A 19,917-nucleotide genomic window follows, 5' to 3' on the forward strand; every position below is an offset into this window, starting at 1 on the left:
GGGGCCGGGTCAAAGTGCAGAAGAAACGCAAGAATACACCGGGAGCCGAACAAACACGCTACATACAAAAGAGACGGGTCACCGAACAGGCGAACTTCACCTGCGCAACCGGCCTCGCTGACTTCGGTGGTGTGTGTTATGCATGACGCAGGCATCTGGCGCGTCATTGGCCTGGCGCTAGGTAACGGAAGAAAAGTAAGTCGCAAACGATACTCTTAATTTATACGCAGATATTTTTAGTTTTGCAGGGAAAGAATAAATGAAAATAAATGACCATTAGGTTTATTTCACATTCTTTATTCTTTCCGATGCTCGTGGCAGCAAATGGTCGACATTAGTACTCGCGTGACGTATTTCCTGTTGCCAGTTTTCGCCGAGTGTCCCGTCTTGTTGAATTCCTTTCACTATGGAAACACCGTCGAGAAAAGCAGACGAGGATGTCGCAGTTATCAGAATAATTTTTTTAAGTAATACGTGCTTTACCTCTCGAACAGCTCTTACAAATAACGTTCCTTACCTCTGGAGAGCTCATGACTTCGTATGCCTTCTACGGTACTGCCCGCATCACTCATGACGACGGCTTTCTTACTTCGGGAAGGAGGACACAGGCAGCTGCGCCTCGTTGGGGTACGTTGCGTGGCATCTTCGCACACGACATTTAAATGACCTGACCAGTGGGCTCTCTCAGCTTTCACGAAGTAGTAGCGCGGGTAGCACAACTACACGGTGACCACAACAGAATGCGCACATCATGCGCCAAGATAGCTCAGTCACGGCATGCCACGACAACAAAAAGCCGCGCTCCCAAGCCGCCGGCTCGTCACCTAACTGCGGCGGACTACGCGAGGTGACGCCTGCGACGTCACGCGAAAACGAAGAAGGCTTTCACTTATATCTAGTAAGGGTTGAGCGTATACACTCTAAGAAAAGTGTACACCCTTTGAGCCGTATTTTGCCACACAACGAAAAACGTCATCTGTCTTGTCCCCATTTTCTTTCTTTAACGCTGCGAGCCCGGTATTTCCCCGTAACGAACGGCATGCGTGTTATCAGCATGGCATAGCATTGCCGACAGGAAAGTACCGGGCTCGCAGCGTTAAAGAAAGGAAACGCATCAAGGCAGATGACGATTGTTGTTGTGTAGCAGATATACACCCCAGAGGGCGTAAACTTTTTTACACTCTAAGAACAGTTTACACCCTTTGGAGTGCCCCTTCTGCCACACAACAATCGTCATCTGCCTTGATGCGTTTCCTTTCTTTAACGCTGCGAGCCCGGTACTTTCCAACGAACGGTACGTGCGTTATCAGCACGATAGCATTGCCGACAGGAAGTGCTATCATGCTGATAACGCGCATGCCGTTCGTTGCTGGAAAATACCATCATTTAAAGCTTAAGATGCCAAATAGCCTTTATGTAACAGCACATGCGTAGCCAGCTGGCGTTGTGTATGTTCAGAAACCCAAGATACGTGGGCAATGAACTGAAAGTAGGTATTTCAACGTGGTTTATTCTTGTCAACACTGAATTAAAAATATGTCTTCTTTGGAGTTTTATATACAACGGAACATATGACTTCTCCTTCTAACGTTGATGCACATGAATCCCACACATACAGGCTAGTATAGTACAAAACACAAACTCATTTCATTTGTTAGTTTTTTTCTCCCTATAGGCTCACTTACACCATTCTTGCTGTTACCTCTAACACATATGTGATTACATCAACAATGCTCTTGAAATTTGAAACACGCGTGTAGCAGCACGTTACGCACCCTCTTCTGTTCAGTAGTTCAGGCTAATTAAAACGCAACACATCTGCATATCACGCAGTGAGTGTTTGTTCATCTCCTCCTTTGAATTATTACGAAGGGCCCGAAATCTCTTCGGCAGGCAAGGTGAAGCCACATGTTGTGAAAGATGGTGCACACAATAATATTTTACACAAGTGCTCCTGCAAAAGTACGCTTGCGACTTTTCGGTTCTTAAAGCCAGTGATTATGTGAATGACACTTCAAATGCAAATGTTGGAATTTCAAGTGAGACATGGCCAACTTAGGGAAGTTACAAAGATGCTGCTAGTTGCCTTCTTTCTTACTTCTGCATACTGATAGTGAAAGATAATGTCTAAGACATGTGCTTCTCTTATAGGAGCAATGTAATCCTTGAAGCAAACCTTGATGGCTTGGAAGTTGTGAAAACTTCTTTCTGGCTAGCAACAGTAGATAAATTACGGTCTTTAAGAAAGTGTTTAAGTATTGTCGCAAGATAACTATACCACAAGACATCCCGTGTAAGAACGTCTCATTCACATCTGTAACCCATCTTTGTATGCCCTCGCGAGACTGCATTTGCGCCGTCATGACAAATCTTTCACGCGTGGATGCTTATTCTTGAAAAATGCATAATGAGGCAATTGAGAACAACGTTGTACATAGTACATCGTATATAGAGCAATAGCACATCTAACAAGCAAAATGTTGTGTACAAAAGAAATTTGGGATTCGTAGCAATTGAACTTCAGGAGCACTTTACCATTGTTAACGGCAGTGCTTTTGATTGCTTTGCACATGACCAGAATATTTTTCTCGCCAAGTTAGCGTTATGCTTCCTTCTTTCTTTTTTTCATGCGCAGGTAAAGTTTGCCATACCCAAACTTTACTTACGAAGTCAGCAATCTGGCACACCTTTTTCTCATGAGCGCCGTATTGACTGGACTCATTCGCGTTATCTCACCATAGAAGCATGGTTAACGCATGGCAAGACACGCGCATAGGTTGCAGTCCACTGACATACTTGGGAACATGTTCGCCACGAGAAAAGATCATTCTTCTTGAAGCACATGATCACTTTCGTTTGGAGCAGCACTCAACCAGGCACAAATAAATAAGTGGCAGCCACACTATAGATGCACTTGGCGATATGGTCCTTCCTATCTCTGCATGGCGAAGCGTCTTGTGGGCATGTCACACTCGGCCTCGGACAGTTCGTAAGCCTCGACAGCGGCCTCCAAGCCACTTTCTTTCGCGCTCATCTGCGACTGTTTCAGCTCCTCGGCGTACCTGAGAAATATTAGGTGCGTGTATTGGCAACAAGTCTGGCGAATCGGTCAGCGCCACACGAACAGCTATTTCTCTTAACTCAAACACACTCCTGAACAAAACCCTGCTGACATGCCCGTTACAGTATCTTATAACGTGCCACAGTAATGCCATCTGGTGTTTTGAGTCAGTAAACGGTCAGCATAGCGTGCCCAGCAAAAATGGCGAAGAGGAAGAAGGCGAAGACAAAGATCCCGCGCCAGCTCATGGGCCGTTCCTTCATGTCTGGCTTTTCGTGTCTGGCTGCTGTTATGTTGCTTGCTCTTGCTTTGGCGCGTGACAATATGAAGTGTGAGCATTATGTTCAGGAGAGAGCAGACAGAAAGACAGCCGCTTCTTCCGCCCCTTTCCTTTCACTGGTATTTCATTTTCTGAATTTTTGCGCCACAATATCATGTTTTACAGTCAACACCAACTCACCAAAGAAGAAGTTATCTTGCAACTATATAAAGAACAGGGCAGGAAGCACGCATTTCCCTGCGTGTTCTCACTTCAAACTGTTTCGCGTTCTACTTCACCGTAACAAATATAAACCGCCTAGCAAAGGGACAAGTTTTGTAAGTAAGTGACACATTTGATGTATAATATTTTTATATTGTTACGTTGCAGAAGTCACATATAAAGATGTATTTACAATTATACAAGAAAAAAAAAACGATGCGTAACAATGACGTAACCATATTATCTATACCAATCTATACACACCACGCAAAATCCGTGAGTGTGCTTCTCCACGCCTCGTCATTCCCAGCCAATATGGCAGACCTCAGGCTAGACTCGTAAGTGAGATATTAGCGTGCAGACCAGTGCTGATACCCCTGCTTGTCTTTCATTCCTCGCATCATCTAGGCTTTCAAAATTCGTCTCCTAGCTTCAGGAGTGCTCATTAGTGGGAAGTCAGCCACTGGGGTAAGGGCGAGTTGTGCGGGCAGGAAGGCATGCTTAGAAAATTGGGCGCTTATCGCCAATTCAAGAATTTTAAACCAACACCGCACCATAAACTTAAGAATGGTGCGCAAGGCAGATAGCCTGCTGCATTCTGTATTGCTGCATTGGGCTGCATTCTGGACATTCATTGGGAGAAGCGCAACGAATGGTCACTTCACCTACACTAACCTCGACAGCTTGCGCAGTTTGTGGTCAGCGTAGAGCAATTCTTCATCGCGATTTCTCCAGTGCTTCTTCTTAGGTCGTGAGTAGACATAAGAAACGTTTCCGTTCGGGTAACCTTCGATGATGCTTCCAGCTTGCAGGGACTTTCGGAGGCTGTTGCATTTCTCTGGTGACATGTAAAGTATGCCTGTGTAAATAAAAAAAAAATGCCGTGTTTGTCAAAACCACACAAGGAGTACACTCAAGCACTACACTGCACGCATAGTGACTCTATGCTGGAACGCACTGGAGTTAGTATACATGGAGTGTGAGCAAGCACCACCTAATATTAAAATTCAGAGTTTTTTACAGGTCACTCTACATATAATGGTTGAGCGGAGAAGTGGAGCAATGGGGCTACCTCTCACATAAGAAACAACTATTATGTCAGAATAAAGAAGATACCATCGAGAAAGAGATTACAAAATAAGAATTGTATATACGCATACAGTTACTGTGGTAACCGGCCATATTGTGTTGTTTCTCGTTGATGCGAAAGCCTCAAATGGCCCATTAACCAAAAAAGCTTGAGTCTATCGTCTGTAGTAGCGAAACGGCGCCTAAACTCGCATTGCGATTGGCTGCGACGTCACGTCACGAGCGTGCCTCAACGGAGTTCCCATTGGCTGTGACGCCACGTCGCGAACTGCGCTTCGACTGAGCAGAGCGGATGAAAGAGAGCACCTGCTGCTGTGACAGCGCACCAGGTGTTGCGTGACAGGAGAGGGCATCGCCACGATGCCACGTCACCCTTGCTCTCGGCACGATCGCTCCTCGACGGACCAGAGCCAACTCCTCCTAGATAGCAGGCTTGTGCACTGTGCTTTATGACGTCATGCTACTTGGACCGAAATTTCGGCTGTCAAAGCCCGGTGTGGTGAAAGCGGTGAAATAAAAATCCCCGTGGCTTACTCGGGAACAACCCAAATGGATTCTATGCCAGTCGGGCAAGGTAGCATGACGTCATGGATCAAGTGCACAGGCCTTGTGCTATCTAGGAGGCCTTGAAGGAGTGGGCTAAAGCGAACGCCTGCAGCTATAGAGCGCCAGGTATTGCGTGAGGAGTAAGGGCATCGCCGCGACAACGTAATTATACCTGGTAGAGAAGCTTCCATAGAAGCCCATACGTTCAAAACATGGTGGTCCATCGCCAGTTCATGGGGCTTAGCGCCATCAGTGTGACGATGGATCCCTTCCGGCGGAATGGATCCACCCGAAAATGATAAGACGCCATATCTGCTAAAAACAAGAGTGACGTCACTTCTTTTTTTAACGCGCGAAATTTGTTTTGGTCACCTGCCATTAGAGATGTATATTAGAATGTCCCGCCATTCAATTTCATGGGCGTTTCGAGATTTCAACACGGAAAGGGATGCAATAAAGGGCCAGCCATACGGATGTCGAAATTTCACCCCTGCACAAAAGATATTTTCTTTGGAGACCGACAAAAACTTTAGATCTAGAGTGCCTCTCCTATCGTCGAACGCCAAGACCGTCGGCCAGCGCAGTCGCAAGAAAAGAACTAAAGTAAAATATGGTGGTCGTAAATCACTACTTTTGACTGGGAAAACACGGGTAAGGCGGGAGATAGAAATTCAGGACGATGATCAAAACGAAAATAATGTGATGAACGATGAAGCTACCCGCGTCTCCGAATTCCGACAAACGTGGACAAGCAAAACAGCGCAACGTGTGAGAGAGGCGTGCTGTAACAGGTGAACTTTACGAGCCCGCCTTTCTGCGCACTTCAAGAGCTACACTGCATTGCCAAAGATAGCGGCACATCGCCCTCTTAAGACGGGTGCTGAAAGGTATTTATTGATAATAACAAAATAACACAGACTTGCCTTATCTTTACCCGTCAAGCATATATAAAATTGATTAGGAATATTATTTTTCTTGAATGATTCTAATTTCGTTTCGTTTAATTTAAAAAGCGCTTTCTTGTTTCTCGAAGTTTGCTCTCTCCAAACGTAGTCACGCTTCAATCGCTGCTTTCATAACCACCCTTGCGGATGTCGGCGAGAATTTGTTCTGAAACGCTTTTCGCGCGAACCATCGCGACCTATTCGCATCGACCTCGACTGCGATGCGTCGCCCGATGGGACTCGCTGCCTAGGTGGCATGCGCCGTTGGCACCACAGACGGTAGCTGCCGTCGCCGCCACTGCTGTTGCTGCTGCTTGCTGGCATGGGCAGCGCATACCGCTGCTATACAGTACTCGCCGCGCACAACTTGAAGGACCGCGCAGCACGGTTTAATTGAGTTGATGCATCTGCACTCACATCTCACAAGAAGTGTTTCGGTGCCCTCGGATTTTTTTAAGACCGACATTCAGCTGTGAATGTAATATGGTATCTGGTGTTATGAACGCTCATAAGATCGCTGAGAGGACGTAAGTTTGCCAAGAAATAATGAGCATTTTTACTCCATTAATAATTAAGAAATATATATGAGCCAAAAGATTGTTATATATTACGCGTTGTTTAGGAAAAACGAAATCTGGATTGGAATTATAGAAACATCAGTTAACAATATCGACGATGTGATGGATTACCGGGAAGAAGTGTATGAATAACCCAATTTAGCTATAACGCAGATTACTTACTTGGTTTGGAATAGATGTGTTTCTCAAGACGCTCTGATGAAGATAGCAAATCTTCTTCTGTGCCTATCTGTAACCAAGAAGAAAAGGAAATTTTAAAAGGGAGGTTTTCAACGTGAAAAGTTGTCATGTAGTCATTTGCTATAGCTATAGCTATAGAATATGAAAGCACAGAATAAAAGCTACATTCTGGTTACTCTGTTGACATGTCTTTATTTCGATATTTCTCTTCGTTTTTCTTACTACTAATGATTATGTCTTTGTTCAAACGCCCAAGTCATGCTTTTATCTGCCGAATACTTTAGGAGTTAAGAACGTTTATAAAGTTAGTCTAAATCTTTCTTTAATAAATACGGTACCTTTCAGGCAATATTCTTGGCATATGTTACGAATAGTACTGCCCCGAAAGGAGGTTAGTTCTATTTCTATTTCATATTAATGGCGGCACAAACTCGATAACCCATGGCTAGCTTTCATCGTGTAAACTCTACCACATGCATCCACAAATAAATGCGCAAACTCAACGTAAGCCTTTACGGAAATGCGAGTCGCTTGTATTATTCTCTGGCACAGGAAACATTTATCACGTTCCCCAGAAAATTCCACGAATTCGAAAAGCTGGTAAAGCTGTCTTGCAAAGTAACAGGATTTCTCTGTTCTCTTGTTTTTATGATAATAAGTTTTTTCTTTAGTTTTTAAGTGGTATTTCAATTGCGTTCTATAGTGTGGCACGTTTCTGGTTATATGTCAAATGCACTGAAACGTTGAGACTGCGTTGAACGTCGCCTGTCGAATTACAGAATTGTCACTGCCTTGCTGTGGTGATAGAAAGAAGTAATCTCTAAACAAGTGCATAATGATTTTTTAAAATCTGAGCGTTCTTTTAAATCTTGAGCTTGTAGCTGTGGACACTAACACGTTAACCAAACGCAACACGACAGCCTCTTAAAACTGCATTGGCTACAAAAGTTAGTGTCTGGCAATGCAGCAGCCGTGGAGCACTTTCGGGACCCGTGTGGTAAAGCTTCGAAAAATAAACCTTCGTGTGTGGAGCGTGTAACAAAGAAAAAAATTATCCGAGGAAAAATATTTATTGCTGAAGGAGAGCCGAGCACGGTGAAAACACGAAACAAGACATACTAGGGGTGAATTTTCGGCATTACGAAAAAAAGCTGCACGGTGGCATCACCCCACAGCTATAGCGCAGGATTGAAGAAAAAGTAAGTGTGGTAAAGTGTGATATGATATTGGTACAGAGCTTATAGTACGGGAGCTCATCGCGAGTGCAATTTGTTGAGACCACCAAGCAACTTTTCCACTCGGCTCAGGCTTTGCAGAACGGGAAAATACGCCATTATGTACCGCTTACTAACGTCATAAGGGTGACTTCAATCCTAAAGGTGTTTCCAGTCTCAGCTAAATGTATGAATGGCTGTTCGTTCTTTTGTAGCTTTTTTTAGTTTTATCGAACGAGGACGAACAACGCGCATAAGTAGGTCCTTTATCAAGAATATCTATTGCTTTCGGATACAAGCGCTCACAAGTCTTGTCGTTAACTTCCCCTTGCCGTTACACTCCGAGGTATATTTGTTTTCGTTATTAAGCACGACAAAGTTGGGTATTTCGCACATTCGTGGGCAAGCGCCCAGCAAAGCACACCATGTAACATGATACATAATGACCTTGATTACTAACAAAACTGAACGTGCGAGCTCCGGTCAGCTTGGCATTTGGTTGAACTATCACTGATTTTTATTTATTAAGTTCATTCAAAAAGCCTCCCCCCCCCCCTTCCCTTCCCTGAACAATGCAGTAACAAACACGAAACCTGTGTGACTTCGTGTGTTTACCTTGCTCCAAAATTTATTTCTTCAACACACCTGAGGCAACCACTTGCATATTGAGATAGAAAAACTGGAGAGAACGTCGTCTTTTGACATATACAGCCTCAACTACAGAGCCCGTTTTTCACACCGGTGTCGACGAGAATTCCACCGTGATTTCATGCAGTTTGGTCGGGTTTAATAAATATATAGCCGCAAATGTTGCTACGTATACTTGGTTTTTATTTTCGTGATTGACCGCATGTTATCTTCATTAACAAAGGCGAGGTAGTTAATGAAGCGCGACGCTGCCGAATTTTTGAGGCCACTGAGAGAAAGCGTAGAATTTGAACAATTGCGTTGTCATCAGTCTAGTGCTTTAGGCGTTCTTCCTAGCACGCCTCCTGACTGCACTCAAGGAAAGATTAGTCTGTGTGCAGTTCTAGGAGTCGATGGATACATTGTCAGCCTGCACTTTTTGATGCGTATTGCGTTCACTAAATACGAGTGCATATGCTTATATAGCTGTAATTGGGCAGGAGAGACATACACTGCCAACTATTCCGTTGCAGTAGAACACACCCGAAGAAGTTTCAACTTGTACAAGTGATTAAAACAAAGATTGACGTGGTTTCTTCTTCGTGTCCAGTCTCGGCTCTACATTTGTCTAAGCTTTTATCCATTCTTGCTTCCGTACTATACTTGTCTAGATGCATCTAGCAAACACGACACATTTGTGCGGGTTATGCTTGGGTGCGGCATTCACGAATTGCTACGTATTCCGCATAGAGATGACAGGCGCCACAGCTTGTCGTTACCGAGGTGGCGAGGAAGCAATGTCATCTTTTGTTATAGTGCCCGCAGAACAGCGTTACAGAGACAGTCGTTCTCCGTTGTCATTCACCACTTGGACGACTGGTCTCCGACGGAAGAAAACATTCTGTAGCACAGACAGGACTCATCATCATATAATAGGCTGTGCGCAACACCAATCTGCCAAAGCCTGTATGGACGCCCTCTATGGCAACGCCCTTCTTGACACTTCTTTTATTGCGATAATAATATATGGACACTGCAAGCAAATCTCCGCTGTCGGCATCACCGTAAAGCTCAGCATACACTTAGGTTTATGTACACTATATACCATGCCATGTTATATGAGGTGCTGTATATGCAGGTTATATTTACACATCTACCATCACTAAAGATGCCCATACCAGGTCTCACATCCTTGACCAAATTATTTCTCAGAATTTTGAGAATGGTAGCCCACAAACAGATGTCGTGAAACATGACAACGACAGCGCATGCCTTATATCTTATATTTTCTCAGACTAATAAATATTAAACTTGCGAATCAATATCAACGCGCAAACCTAAAGGCAATGCGATTTTACTGGCGCGACAGGCTGCACTGCATCCGGGATCGGCCCACGAAAGAGGTTTGAAACATACCCGATACATAGAAGTGGGTGTAAAGCTGGTATGTTGTCTTTAATTAACTAACATAAATGAACTTGTCCGACGGCAGGATTCAAACGGAGCACCCCTAGCACAACAGTTCGATACCCTAGCCTTTAAGCCACGCGCGCATGCCTCAGTAAAGGGAATATAACATCATTAAGTATTTCTCACGTGCAATCGAGCGCGATGAGACGCTTGTCACGTTTTACTCACCGTCATCAATAATTACACATCAAAATACTGATTCCATTAGTTTTAGTATATTTTCTCAAGAACATTACTCAGATTAACTGAACACTTTCACTTTGCGTCAGAATTTTAACGCTAGCTGACGAGAGATGTCTAGGCGCGTTCATGTTCCAATGGCCGAAACTGGCGCAAAGAAGAAGCTGTATCGTAACACCTCAGGTCAGACAACTTCGCCTGCTGGAACGAATTTTAAAGCAGCCTACGTAGACTATGCAGAGCATGCAGACCCTGTCGGTTTGTGTCATCGTTTTCGCACGTGTAGTTTCGCCAACGTACGGTAGCTGGAATACTACCTGTACGTGCGTTGTTTCCACAGCAAAGCACCACGTCCCTCACATGGCACAAACATGCACTCGCCTGTTCTCAGGACACCGGCCGAGAAGCTCCCGCGAAAAGCTAATTGCAATAAAGCAAGGCGGGTCCGCATACGCTCAACGGCCACTCTATTGGCTCAGATGCAGAGACAAAGTTCTGTTGCAAATGTGGGACACGCTGCAGCTCAGCTCCGGAAGGCGCCCAAACGTGGCGCTGCGGAAACAGGACGCCGAGGCTAAGCGACAGCGTCGACAAAATCCTACAGTTCAGAAGCGCAAATCGCACGCACACATCGTGCACGCCGTGAGCATGCCACAGCATGGGAATGAGAGGTCAACGCAAGGCGACAACGCCGACAAACACTGTAGTTCTAACCGATGCTGCTCGCGGTAATCAAGTTTTCTCTATTGAAGTCTCTACATACGCCCCAGCACGCGTGTTTGCTTAGTCAGCTTGCGTTTACTGCAATTCATACTGCCACTACACCCACGAGCCTTACACTTCGTGTAATATTCTAACATGTTTTTATCGCATTCGTTGCTCCGGACTTATTGCGAAACTGTCTTTTTTTTAATTACGTCCCTCTTTTTGCCCTCTTTCAAACTATACATACCCCGCCACCCTTGACTAACGCAGATCTTGAAACTGGAAACTTAATTTGGTAAGCCCCCGTGCCTTTATCTATCTATCTATCTATCTATCTATCTATCTATCTATCTATCTATCTATCTATCTATCTATCTATCTATCTATCTATCTATCTATCTATCTATCTATCTATCTATCTATCTATCTATCTATCTATCTATCTATCTATCTATCTATCTATCTATCTATCTATCTATCTATCTATCTATCTATCTATCTATCTATCTATCTATCTATCTGTCTGTCTGTCTGTCTGTCTGTCTGTCTGTCTGTCTGTCTGTCTGTCTGTCTGTCTGTCTGTCTGTCTGTCTGTCTGTCTGTCTGTCTGTCTGTCTGTCTGTCTGTCTGTCTGTCTGTCTGTCTATCTATCTATCTATCTATCTATCTATCTATCTATCTATCTATCTATCTATCTATCTATCTATCTATCTATCTATCTATCTATCTATCTATCTATCTGGGTATTTCTCTTTAACGCATATTCGGCCATATTGCAGCCGCAGTCACTGGCTTTTTATCATTACTTTTTATCGACGTACCTGCAACTGCTGTTCGAGTTCTTGCTGACAGTTCGGCAGACTACGCAAGAATGGGACATCATATGTGTGATGTGGCCCTATCCTTTCATCTTCTGGATCCTCTGCTGCGCCACTCAGACTGCGTGCCGACGCCCACCCGGAATGCAATCCTCCAGGCGCGTACAGAGACGCCAAGCGGCGCCCTCCGGCGTCATAAGGAGACGGGTAGTACAGCTGATCCCCTTCCACAGCTCCCTGTTGCTGAGGGTCCTTGAAGTTCTCCTGTGGCTTGGGCTTCTCCCACACACTCATGGGCACCGTATCGATAGACTTTGTCATTTCCTGCGCCTCGTTCATGTCTCCTGCGTCAGAAAACACATAGAATAATTCCAACTTACTAGGCTACTCCACAATTACAGGTAAGCGCGACTTTTGGATAGAAACGCCCATACCTAGATGAGTATATTCCCTTACAAGCCATTTTCAAGAGAAGTCAAAGGTGCTGTGTTACAACGTCACCGACTAAATTCTTATAACAATAGAAAGAACCCTGACCAAAATTGGATGAGAGATAGACAACTTCATGTAGTCGCCTGCAGAACGACACCATGACTAAATGGCGCCGTGAAGCGGGCCCAGACGTCTTCTCAGCGGGTGGTCTCTACTCAACTCCAGCGCGTGTTACTACCGCGGTCGGTCGCCCTGAGGGGCAACGTTCCGTCGGTTTCGCTCGGCCTTTGTCTTTCAAGAGCCGCCGTAAAATAGTTTTATTGGCCCGACAAGACGAAGCGAAGCACTGCGTCAGACACAACTTAAACGATGAGTTATGGGTTGAAGTAGTGTAAAAATTATTTCCAATGACATTTGCAGTGTAACCGATAAATACATGATGACTTCGTAACAGTACGGTGCTCGTAAATACGGTGGGCACTTCTGCTAAAGAAAATACAAAACAATGTGACATATATACTTTCATTTTATTACAAGGCTAGATAACGAAATTTATTGCTAAGTTGCTACTTTACTTTGACATTCTCTAAGGTAGCCTTTAAAAGTGTGACAGACAACTTATAAGATCTCGACGGCGTGAGGTGGGTCTTCACCGCAATAATAAGGAGAACAAAAATGTATCCACTTCAGTGGCACATGGTTGTGGCTCTTTCTGAGTCTCGAACGGTTCTACCTAACACGAGAGTCAGGACAACCTTAAATAAACCCTCGCGTAGAGCCGTTACATTCGGTGCACAGGTCTCCCCCGAAAGCGTCATTAATTTCTCCTGGTGTTGCTGTAGTTGAAGCATGCTTGGGGTTGCACCCATGGAGGTGTCAGTGCCTTCAGATTCAGCGAACTCTTGCGTCCTCTTGTCAAGTTGTGAAGTCGACGACCTCCTCCCCCTCGTGGCCTGCTGGTTACCCGTGTCAGCTCAAGATGTGGCAGGGAACACAGGGGGGGGGGGGGGGGGAGGGGACGCTTTCATGCCGAGTTAATTGCCCTCGAGGACAATTAACTCGACATGGGAAAGCCAGCTGGAACGTTTCCCACACTTGAGAGTGATACAACTAAAGGCAACTTAGCCCTTACCCTTCTTATTGCTTCTTTTAGCGCTAATGTGCCCGAACAATGTTCCACATCGTCAAAATTAGAACAAATCATTCACCTTCAGCCCTGAGCACGGGGAGTACGTTTGTACGGAAAATAAAAACCAATGAAATAATATTTGAGGTAAAAGCTAATTAGAATACTATTTAATTCGGGATCAAGTAATTGCTTTTTAGGCTACCGTAGCTAAAATGTTGCCAACACATGAAGAACTCAAATATGGGCTTTGCATTCAGTTTCCCGATCTCAAATCGGTGTTTGCGTAGGGTATAGGATACGTCGGGCATTTCACAGTTACCTGCCGTGACCCGCATAAATTTTTCAATGTCCATAAGAGGTAACACAGGAAGCACACAGTGCTTGTTATTGTCAACAAGATGTTCACGACAATGACGTTGAACTCAATGCGCAAGCACGCAATTTCGGAACGCTAATGCGAAACGAGACAAACATCCAAGTACATCAATAATACAAAGCAGAAACGATTATAATCAGAGATACGCAAGTGTATTAGAACTGAGTAACAAAATATCTGGGCGGAAGACTGAGTTTCATGTTGGCTACAAGTCTGAACAGTGATTTATGCATAGGTACAGGGAAAAAAATGTAGAAGACAAACACATGTTCAACTAACTTGCCGAATAATGCACACTCATGCTTCTGCCAACCCTCATAGCTTTACTCTTCTGTTTTAGTGAAATGCTATCAAACAACGGCGTATGCCCAATAAAGAATTATGATCAAATCGGAGCTTCAGTCGCTAGGAACCAAGATTTTCCTCTACAATTATATTAAATAGCCATACAGAAGACACCAATTCAGGCAACAATGCTGCGACTGCTACCAGGTAACGCAGTGAGCTGAAATTGTATATTTTTGATCAAGTTCCTTGCACCATCCGTTATCGAAACGACCAGAAATGGTCGATACGAGATACTTGTGTCTGATTTTGCCTTCCGATCGGTAAGCCTTGGGAACATATATTTATGTGAACTAAGACCACTGACCAGTCACATTAATTTGATATGTTTTTATTCGTGGCTCTCCCCGAGCGGCTTATATGCAGTTGATCGAAAATATGTGACAGGAATCGGCACGGCCCGAAACTCAAGACTGTTTTTTTGTCGGAGTCTGCAAGAACTTCTTGGAAAGTCTCCTCTCACTCTTAATTTAGAGTCGAAGTAGTGCTTAATGATCTTACCTGAACGTCTCCGGGGCACCGCCGAGAGTCGTCTACGTGAAAAGATGTAGCACGCGATGGCAGAGACGAGCACCAGAACCAGCAAAGTGGACACTATAGGAAGAATAAGGCGGATCTGGCGGCGCTGAGAATCCACAGCTTGCGTCCATTGGGGCGGTGGTACCGTGCCTGCGTGTCGACGTTTCACTTCGTATAGAACATGCGAATAAATATATGAGGGATTATGAAGACACAATTGCAGAGCAATGCGTGGAACAGTGTAGACTCAACTTTAAAAGCTTGCGATTCCGGAAAACGCTACAGCTGTTCCAGGCATAATACCGCGTGAAAGCCTTTTTGAATATGCGATGCTCCACGTGATGTTCACGCTTATCTTGAAGTAATAACAGAAAATGATAAAGCCGCCCGTTCCAGAAGCTTAGAGCATAGAAAGAGGAAGTCTCTGTCAAGAAACATGGCACAAATACTAGAAGCCGTTCAAGAATGTCTCTTTTGCAAAAGTTACGTTCGTCAACGTTAAAGTAAGTAATAGAAATCTTCTACTGCTTGCATAATATGCGGAAACGGCTTTATTGAATTTTTTCGTTTATTTCTATTTTTTAACTCTCTAGCAATATTCTTAATAGACTATCATCGAAAAAGCACTGAATGACTTTGCTCCCTGAGCGATGCGCCCATTGCAGAGACAAAATAACTTGATCTCTCTCTGACGCATAACCAGGAAATGGGCCCTATTTCTATAATAGGCGGAGCTCGGCTGCTGCATCGCCACTCAGTGCGTGGTGATCTTTAATATTTTGTAAATTCCCGCGGTGACGAACGCAGTGAAGTAACGCCCCATGTGCAGACAATCATAACGTTAAAACGTGTGAGAGCACTAACAAAATAAAAAAAAAAGAAGGAGAAGAGATCATGCAAAATCCACGCAATGTAGGAAACTATTTTCGGTCAGTTGGCAAGTAAAAAACGTCCCATCACTATAAGAAAAAGACCAACGCATTTCGGCGATGAAAGGGTTCCGTAACGGCTAATAGCCGCGGTGATGTGCCTTGCAAATATTAGATTTGGGGCAATATTCCCGCGCGATCACTTTAGGTGATGACGTAGCTTTCGCTCATACTTTGCGAGACGCGTCGCCGAACGCGTCGAAGTGGACATCCGAAAGTTTTCCCGGAACTGAGCAGAAATACCGAGCTTGGCGCAGCGCCAGAAACGCCATCGGTCACATACGCCGACAAGTACGGCGCCGAGTGAATGCGAAAACCTCGCTAAAGTAATCGTTCCTCCGACAGCGAAAGTTTGGTGGCTAGAGCCGCGGGGACAGATTCCACTCGGCGAGGCGGATGGCGACCACGACCACGATGGTGATGGCCACGCACCGAATCGCGAAGAGGTAAGAATACTCCGTTAAAAAAATTAACAGAAACTCCCCAGTGGGACTTGTCAGATAATGCTTAAGCATTAGTTCCAGTCGCTCATGCTGCACTCATGCAACGGATGATTGATTGAGTGACCGAGTTACGCACACTGCGGCTGTCTGTGCCAAGGAGAACGCAATACATCGCGAGGACATGTTACAATTACCTAATTGGTTGAACCAAGTTAGTCGGAATTAATCTTACAGGGCAAATCAATGTAACCGCAATTAATTTAAATTAGAGTTCAGTAATATAATATGAAATAAACGTAATGACCCTTGATAATGTTGATTGGAGTTAAGTAATGTGTCCATAACTTATTTTAGTTAAGCTAAAGCTATCCAAATTACCCCTAACTATTCTTTATGCGCCTAAATAAATGTATTGTTAATTGAAATTAGGATTATTTAATCTTAATTACCCTTATAATTCTTGATTAGGCGTCTATTTTCTAATCCGAAAAATCTCTCGATTGAGTTAAACGGTTAATTACTTAATTGAATAACAGATTTCCATTAGGCTTTCTTCATCTTGATTTGACTTAATGAGCTTTATTACCGCCTAATTATTTTCATCGTAATTTTTCTTATTAGTTTTCTATTAGCCTTAATTTTACGGCCTCTTCAGTACTCACTACATATAGTCGTAATCATATATATCAGTAGTCATACGCACTCAACGCATTCCCATGATTATATACTCCTATAGGATCCCATGTACACCTCCCATCGTGTCAAGTGTTAAAGGCAGACGGACAAATTTCCGAGGGAAGTAGCCCTAGAATGCCTACGCATTAAAGCACATCCCAACACAACATATCCAGCTCATGCTACGTCAACTAGTACTGGAACATGACACGCTGCCCGCCTTACCTCCAGAAAGCGTGAGCGTGGCGAACACGTATTCGGCCTCCGTAGCTCCCGCGTCGTTCTGCGCCGTGACTAGGAGGTCGTACCAGGTGGCAGGCGTGAGGTCAGGTATGACCAGTACCGCTGGCTGCTGGTGGTCTGGCACAAAGTGGGCGCTCGTCGCTGGAGACCAATCCTTGTGCGGCTGCGGCTTGTAGAGGACGGCGAACGACGCGATGGGACAGCCGCCACTCTTCCAGGTGCCAAGCTGAAGCGTCACCGATGTCACGTTGGACTCTATCAGGTCACGCTGTTCAGGTGCCATCGGAACTGTGAGCGACAAGAATCGAGCAGAAGGCGATGTAAATTTTGCGCAGTCCACGAACACAAAATACCACGCACATTGTCTAAACAGCACTTCTTTTTTCTCTCTCTCCATGCGGGTAACTTTTTCAATAAACGTAACCGTTTAGAATATAGCACTGCGAACGATGCGCTACCGCCAATTTTGATGCGCAGCGAAGCGTCCGCACTCACCGGATCCATCTGTCTTGGCGTGTACGATGTTGCTGCGGGGTCCTCGCCCCGCCGAATTAAAGGCCACGGCGTAGAAGGAGTACTTGCGGCCACAGCGTAGGCCGCGATAAGCATAGGCGGACCTTTCGGCTCCCGTCTGTACCTCGGACCACTCGCCAGCGCCCTCGGCTGACTGGGTGTCCAGAGACATGGCACGCTCTGCTTTGTGGAAGAGCACGAAACCTGCAAGTCGGCAAGACATTTTTGTTTCGTTAGACTTGGAGAAATGCGCATGGGATATACACAGTTATTGTTTACGACGTACGGAGTCGACTACGCTCCGAAAGGAATTGCATATTTGCGGTAAATGACGCTGTGTTTTGCCGAACACTATTTCTATTTTTCAAACTCCCGGCATACATCAATGTTCTATCACCAACAAAAAACACAAAAAGAGGCGAGTTTTACGATTCCCAAAAAATGTTCCATCATAAAGGGTGAGGCTTGAAAACTTGAGCGCTAATTGCTTTAGCAAACTGTCCCTTAAGTTTTCGAGTGCCTGCCGGATTCTCGCACGCTTATTACGCTTAGCATTATGCTTATTTTGCTTGAGCAGCGAATCACTTGCCGCGGATGTCTGTTTTTATATTATGTGACGCTGATGCATATTACGTGACATAGATTGACATATGCGAGGTGGCCTTTTCCCTTAGGGCAGTTAGGCTTTCGTTAAGAAATGTCAGTGCTACCCAGTAATATTTACGTCACATCATGGGTAAAACCTTCAGCGTGAATATTTTTTAAACCTTTGACATACTCTTAACAACTATTGTGCATACGAAAAAAATGTAATTTTTGCTTGCTGCTTTAAGAAACATATCATTACCCTTAAATATTCTTTGGCGTTTCAATAAAAACTGTCGTTCTTCTTGCTCTTAACATTCAGTTTGTTCAATAGAGCTGTCCTGCAAAGCTCAATAGCGAATTCAAACAATATTTTGTGTTTAAATATACGCAAAATTAGTTATTTATCAATACAGTGCTCAAATACTCACCATTGACTGGCTGTTCTCTCTCGATATTCCAGCTCAGATGAACAGATGATGACGTCGAAGAAACCAGCTTTAGCCGTGGTGCGGTGGGAGGATCTGGACAAAGTGAACCAGAGCAGCTACAAATGACTCCCAATGTTCTGCAAGCAAGCTTTTCAACAGAGCTAAGGAAACAAGGAATATAGAAAAGTAGTCTTATCTGAAAAATGCAAAACAAAGTATTGTAGTGTGTGACTCGCAGCCTTAATTAGCTTTTTGCTGCTGTTATTATCATGAATGTTTTAAGGAGATATCGGTCAGGCACTTGTGCTGTTGTTATGAAAATTTCTATTAGTTAGAACTAAGCTTCCGAAGCGTGAAATTTTTTTTTGTATAGTATCTGACCTTTCTCCCTAGGCTACACTTAACGCATCAGAGCTTAGGTTCAAAGAATAAAAACAACGGCACTATGTTCACCGATATTGTACACGAATCCGCTAATCAAAATTGCATGAGAGAGTGGCGGCATGTGGAGATTGAGCTGACCTATTTCGAGTGTCTGGGAGTGGACTTCCTCAGACACGGGTCCAGCACCTTTCGCATTGAACGCCTGGACTACAACGCTGTAGCGTGTTTTCCGCCGCAGGTCGGTCAGCTCGCACTGTTGTAAGGACGAAGCAGGAGAGCTCTCCAGGGTCTTGTATGCAAATGACTCTTTAGCGTCGTGCACTCGGTATCCGACGTAGTAACCCTGGACGAGGCCGTTGGAGTCTTCATCCAAGGGTGGCTGGAGAGAGCAACGAGGAAAAGTGAACAGGGCGACGTTACCCTTTTTAGGCTGCTGCTTTCAGTGAATTGTTCGCCCTATCTTTATAGAGAAAAGTACCGAATCAGAAAAGACAGCTTGTTGGCTGTGCAGTGGCACAAAGAGATTGGCATCAGAGAAGTGACAATCGTTCGACCAAATCTGGACACCAAAATAAAGAGCGAGACATTCTGAAAGAAATGCATCTAAAATTATGTTGCTTTGAAGTTCGTGAGTACTCAACACTGCTACGTAAGGTCGCCTTTAAGCACCATCACTGAACAATTCAAATGCCACTTGTAATCTATTTTTGGTTGCCTCTTGCATTAATGCTGCTCATCAAAGCGCTTTAGCGGCTTGAAAACTTGTGTGAGAGCTTACCTTCCAGGCTATATGAAGACTCCTGGATCCTGTCGGCGTCGCTTTGATGTCCCGTGGGGCACCGCTAGGAGCTGCGTTAAACCATAATGAATTGTTAGGGTACCGTACGCGATTTTGGCTAAAGCGTGCGTATAGTTTACTGACAAACAGCGATCAATATTTCCTAATCAATCGGCTTTGAATTTATTAATATTTAGGAGTATTCCACTAACGAGAATATATCTCCTTCGTCCTCAAGATTT

General features: G+C 44.5%; 1 protein-coding gene across 3 annotated transcripts in view; it reads right to left on the reverse strand.

The window, feature by feature from the left end:
- Positions 1-1,502: 1,502 nt before the first annotated feature.
- Positions 1,503-19,917, reverse strand: part of LOC139057416 (cell adhesion molecule Dscam1-like) — a 336,268-nt gene continuing 317,853 nt past the window's right edge. For 2 of the 3 annotated variants that reach the window (XM_070535634.1, XM_070535632.1), the window contains exons 18-27: positions 19,676-19,746; positions 19,036-19,276; positions 18,514-18,606; positions 17,480-17,701; positions 16,967-17,272; positions 14,677-14,862; positions 11,897-12,237; positions 6,862-6,928; positions 4,218-4,401; positions 1,503-3,062 (exon numbers count right to left, since the gene is read on the reverse strand). In XM_070535634.1, the coding sequence (XP_070391735.1) occupies positions 2,933-3,062; positions 4,218-4,401; positions 6,862-6,928; positions 11,897-12,237; positions 14,677-14,862; positions 16,967-17,272; positions 17,480-17,701; positions 18,514-18,606; positions 19,036-19,276; positions 19,676-19,746 (1,841 nt within the window). In that variant the 3' untranslated portion in view covers positions 1,503-2,932. The remainder of the gene's footprint in view (positions 3,063-4,217; positions 4,402-6,861; positions 6,929-11,896; positions 12,238-14,676; positions 14,863-16,966; positions 17,273-17,479; positions 17,702-18,513; positions 18,607-19,035; positions 19,277-19,675; positions 19,747-19,917) is intronic. The other variant, XM_070535633.1, reaches the window with a different exon arrangement.

The sequence above is a fragment of the Dermacentor albipictus genome, chromosome 3, assembly GCF_038994185.2.
Source record: "Dermacentor albipictus isolate Rhodes 1998 colony chromosome 3, USDA_Dalb.pri_finalv2, whole genome shotgun sequence".
In the NCBI taxonomy this organism is placed as follows: Eukaryota; Metazoa; Arthropoda; class Arachnida; order Ixodida; family Ixodidae; genus Dermacentor; species Dermacentor albipictus.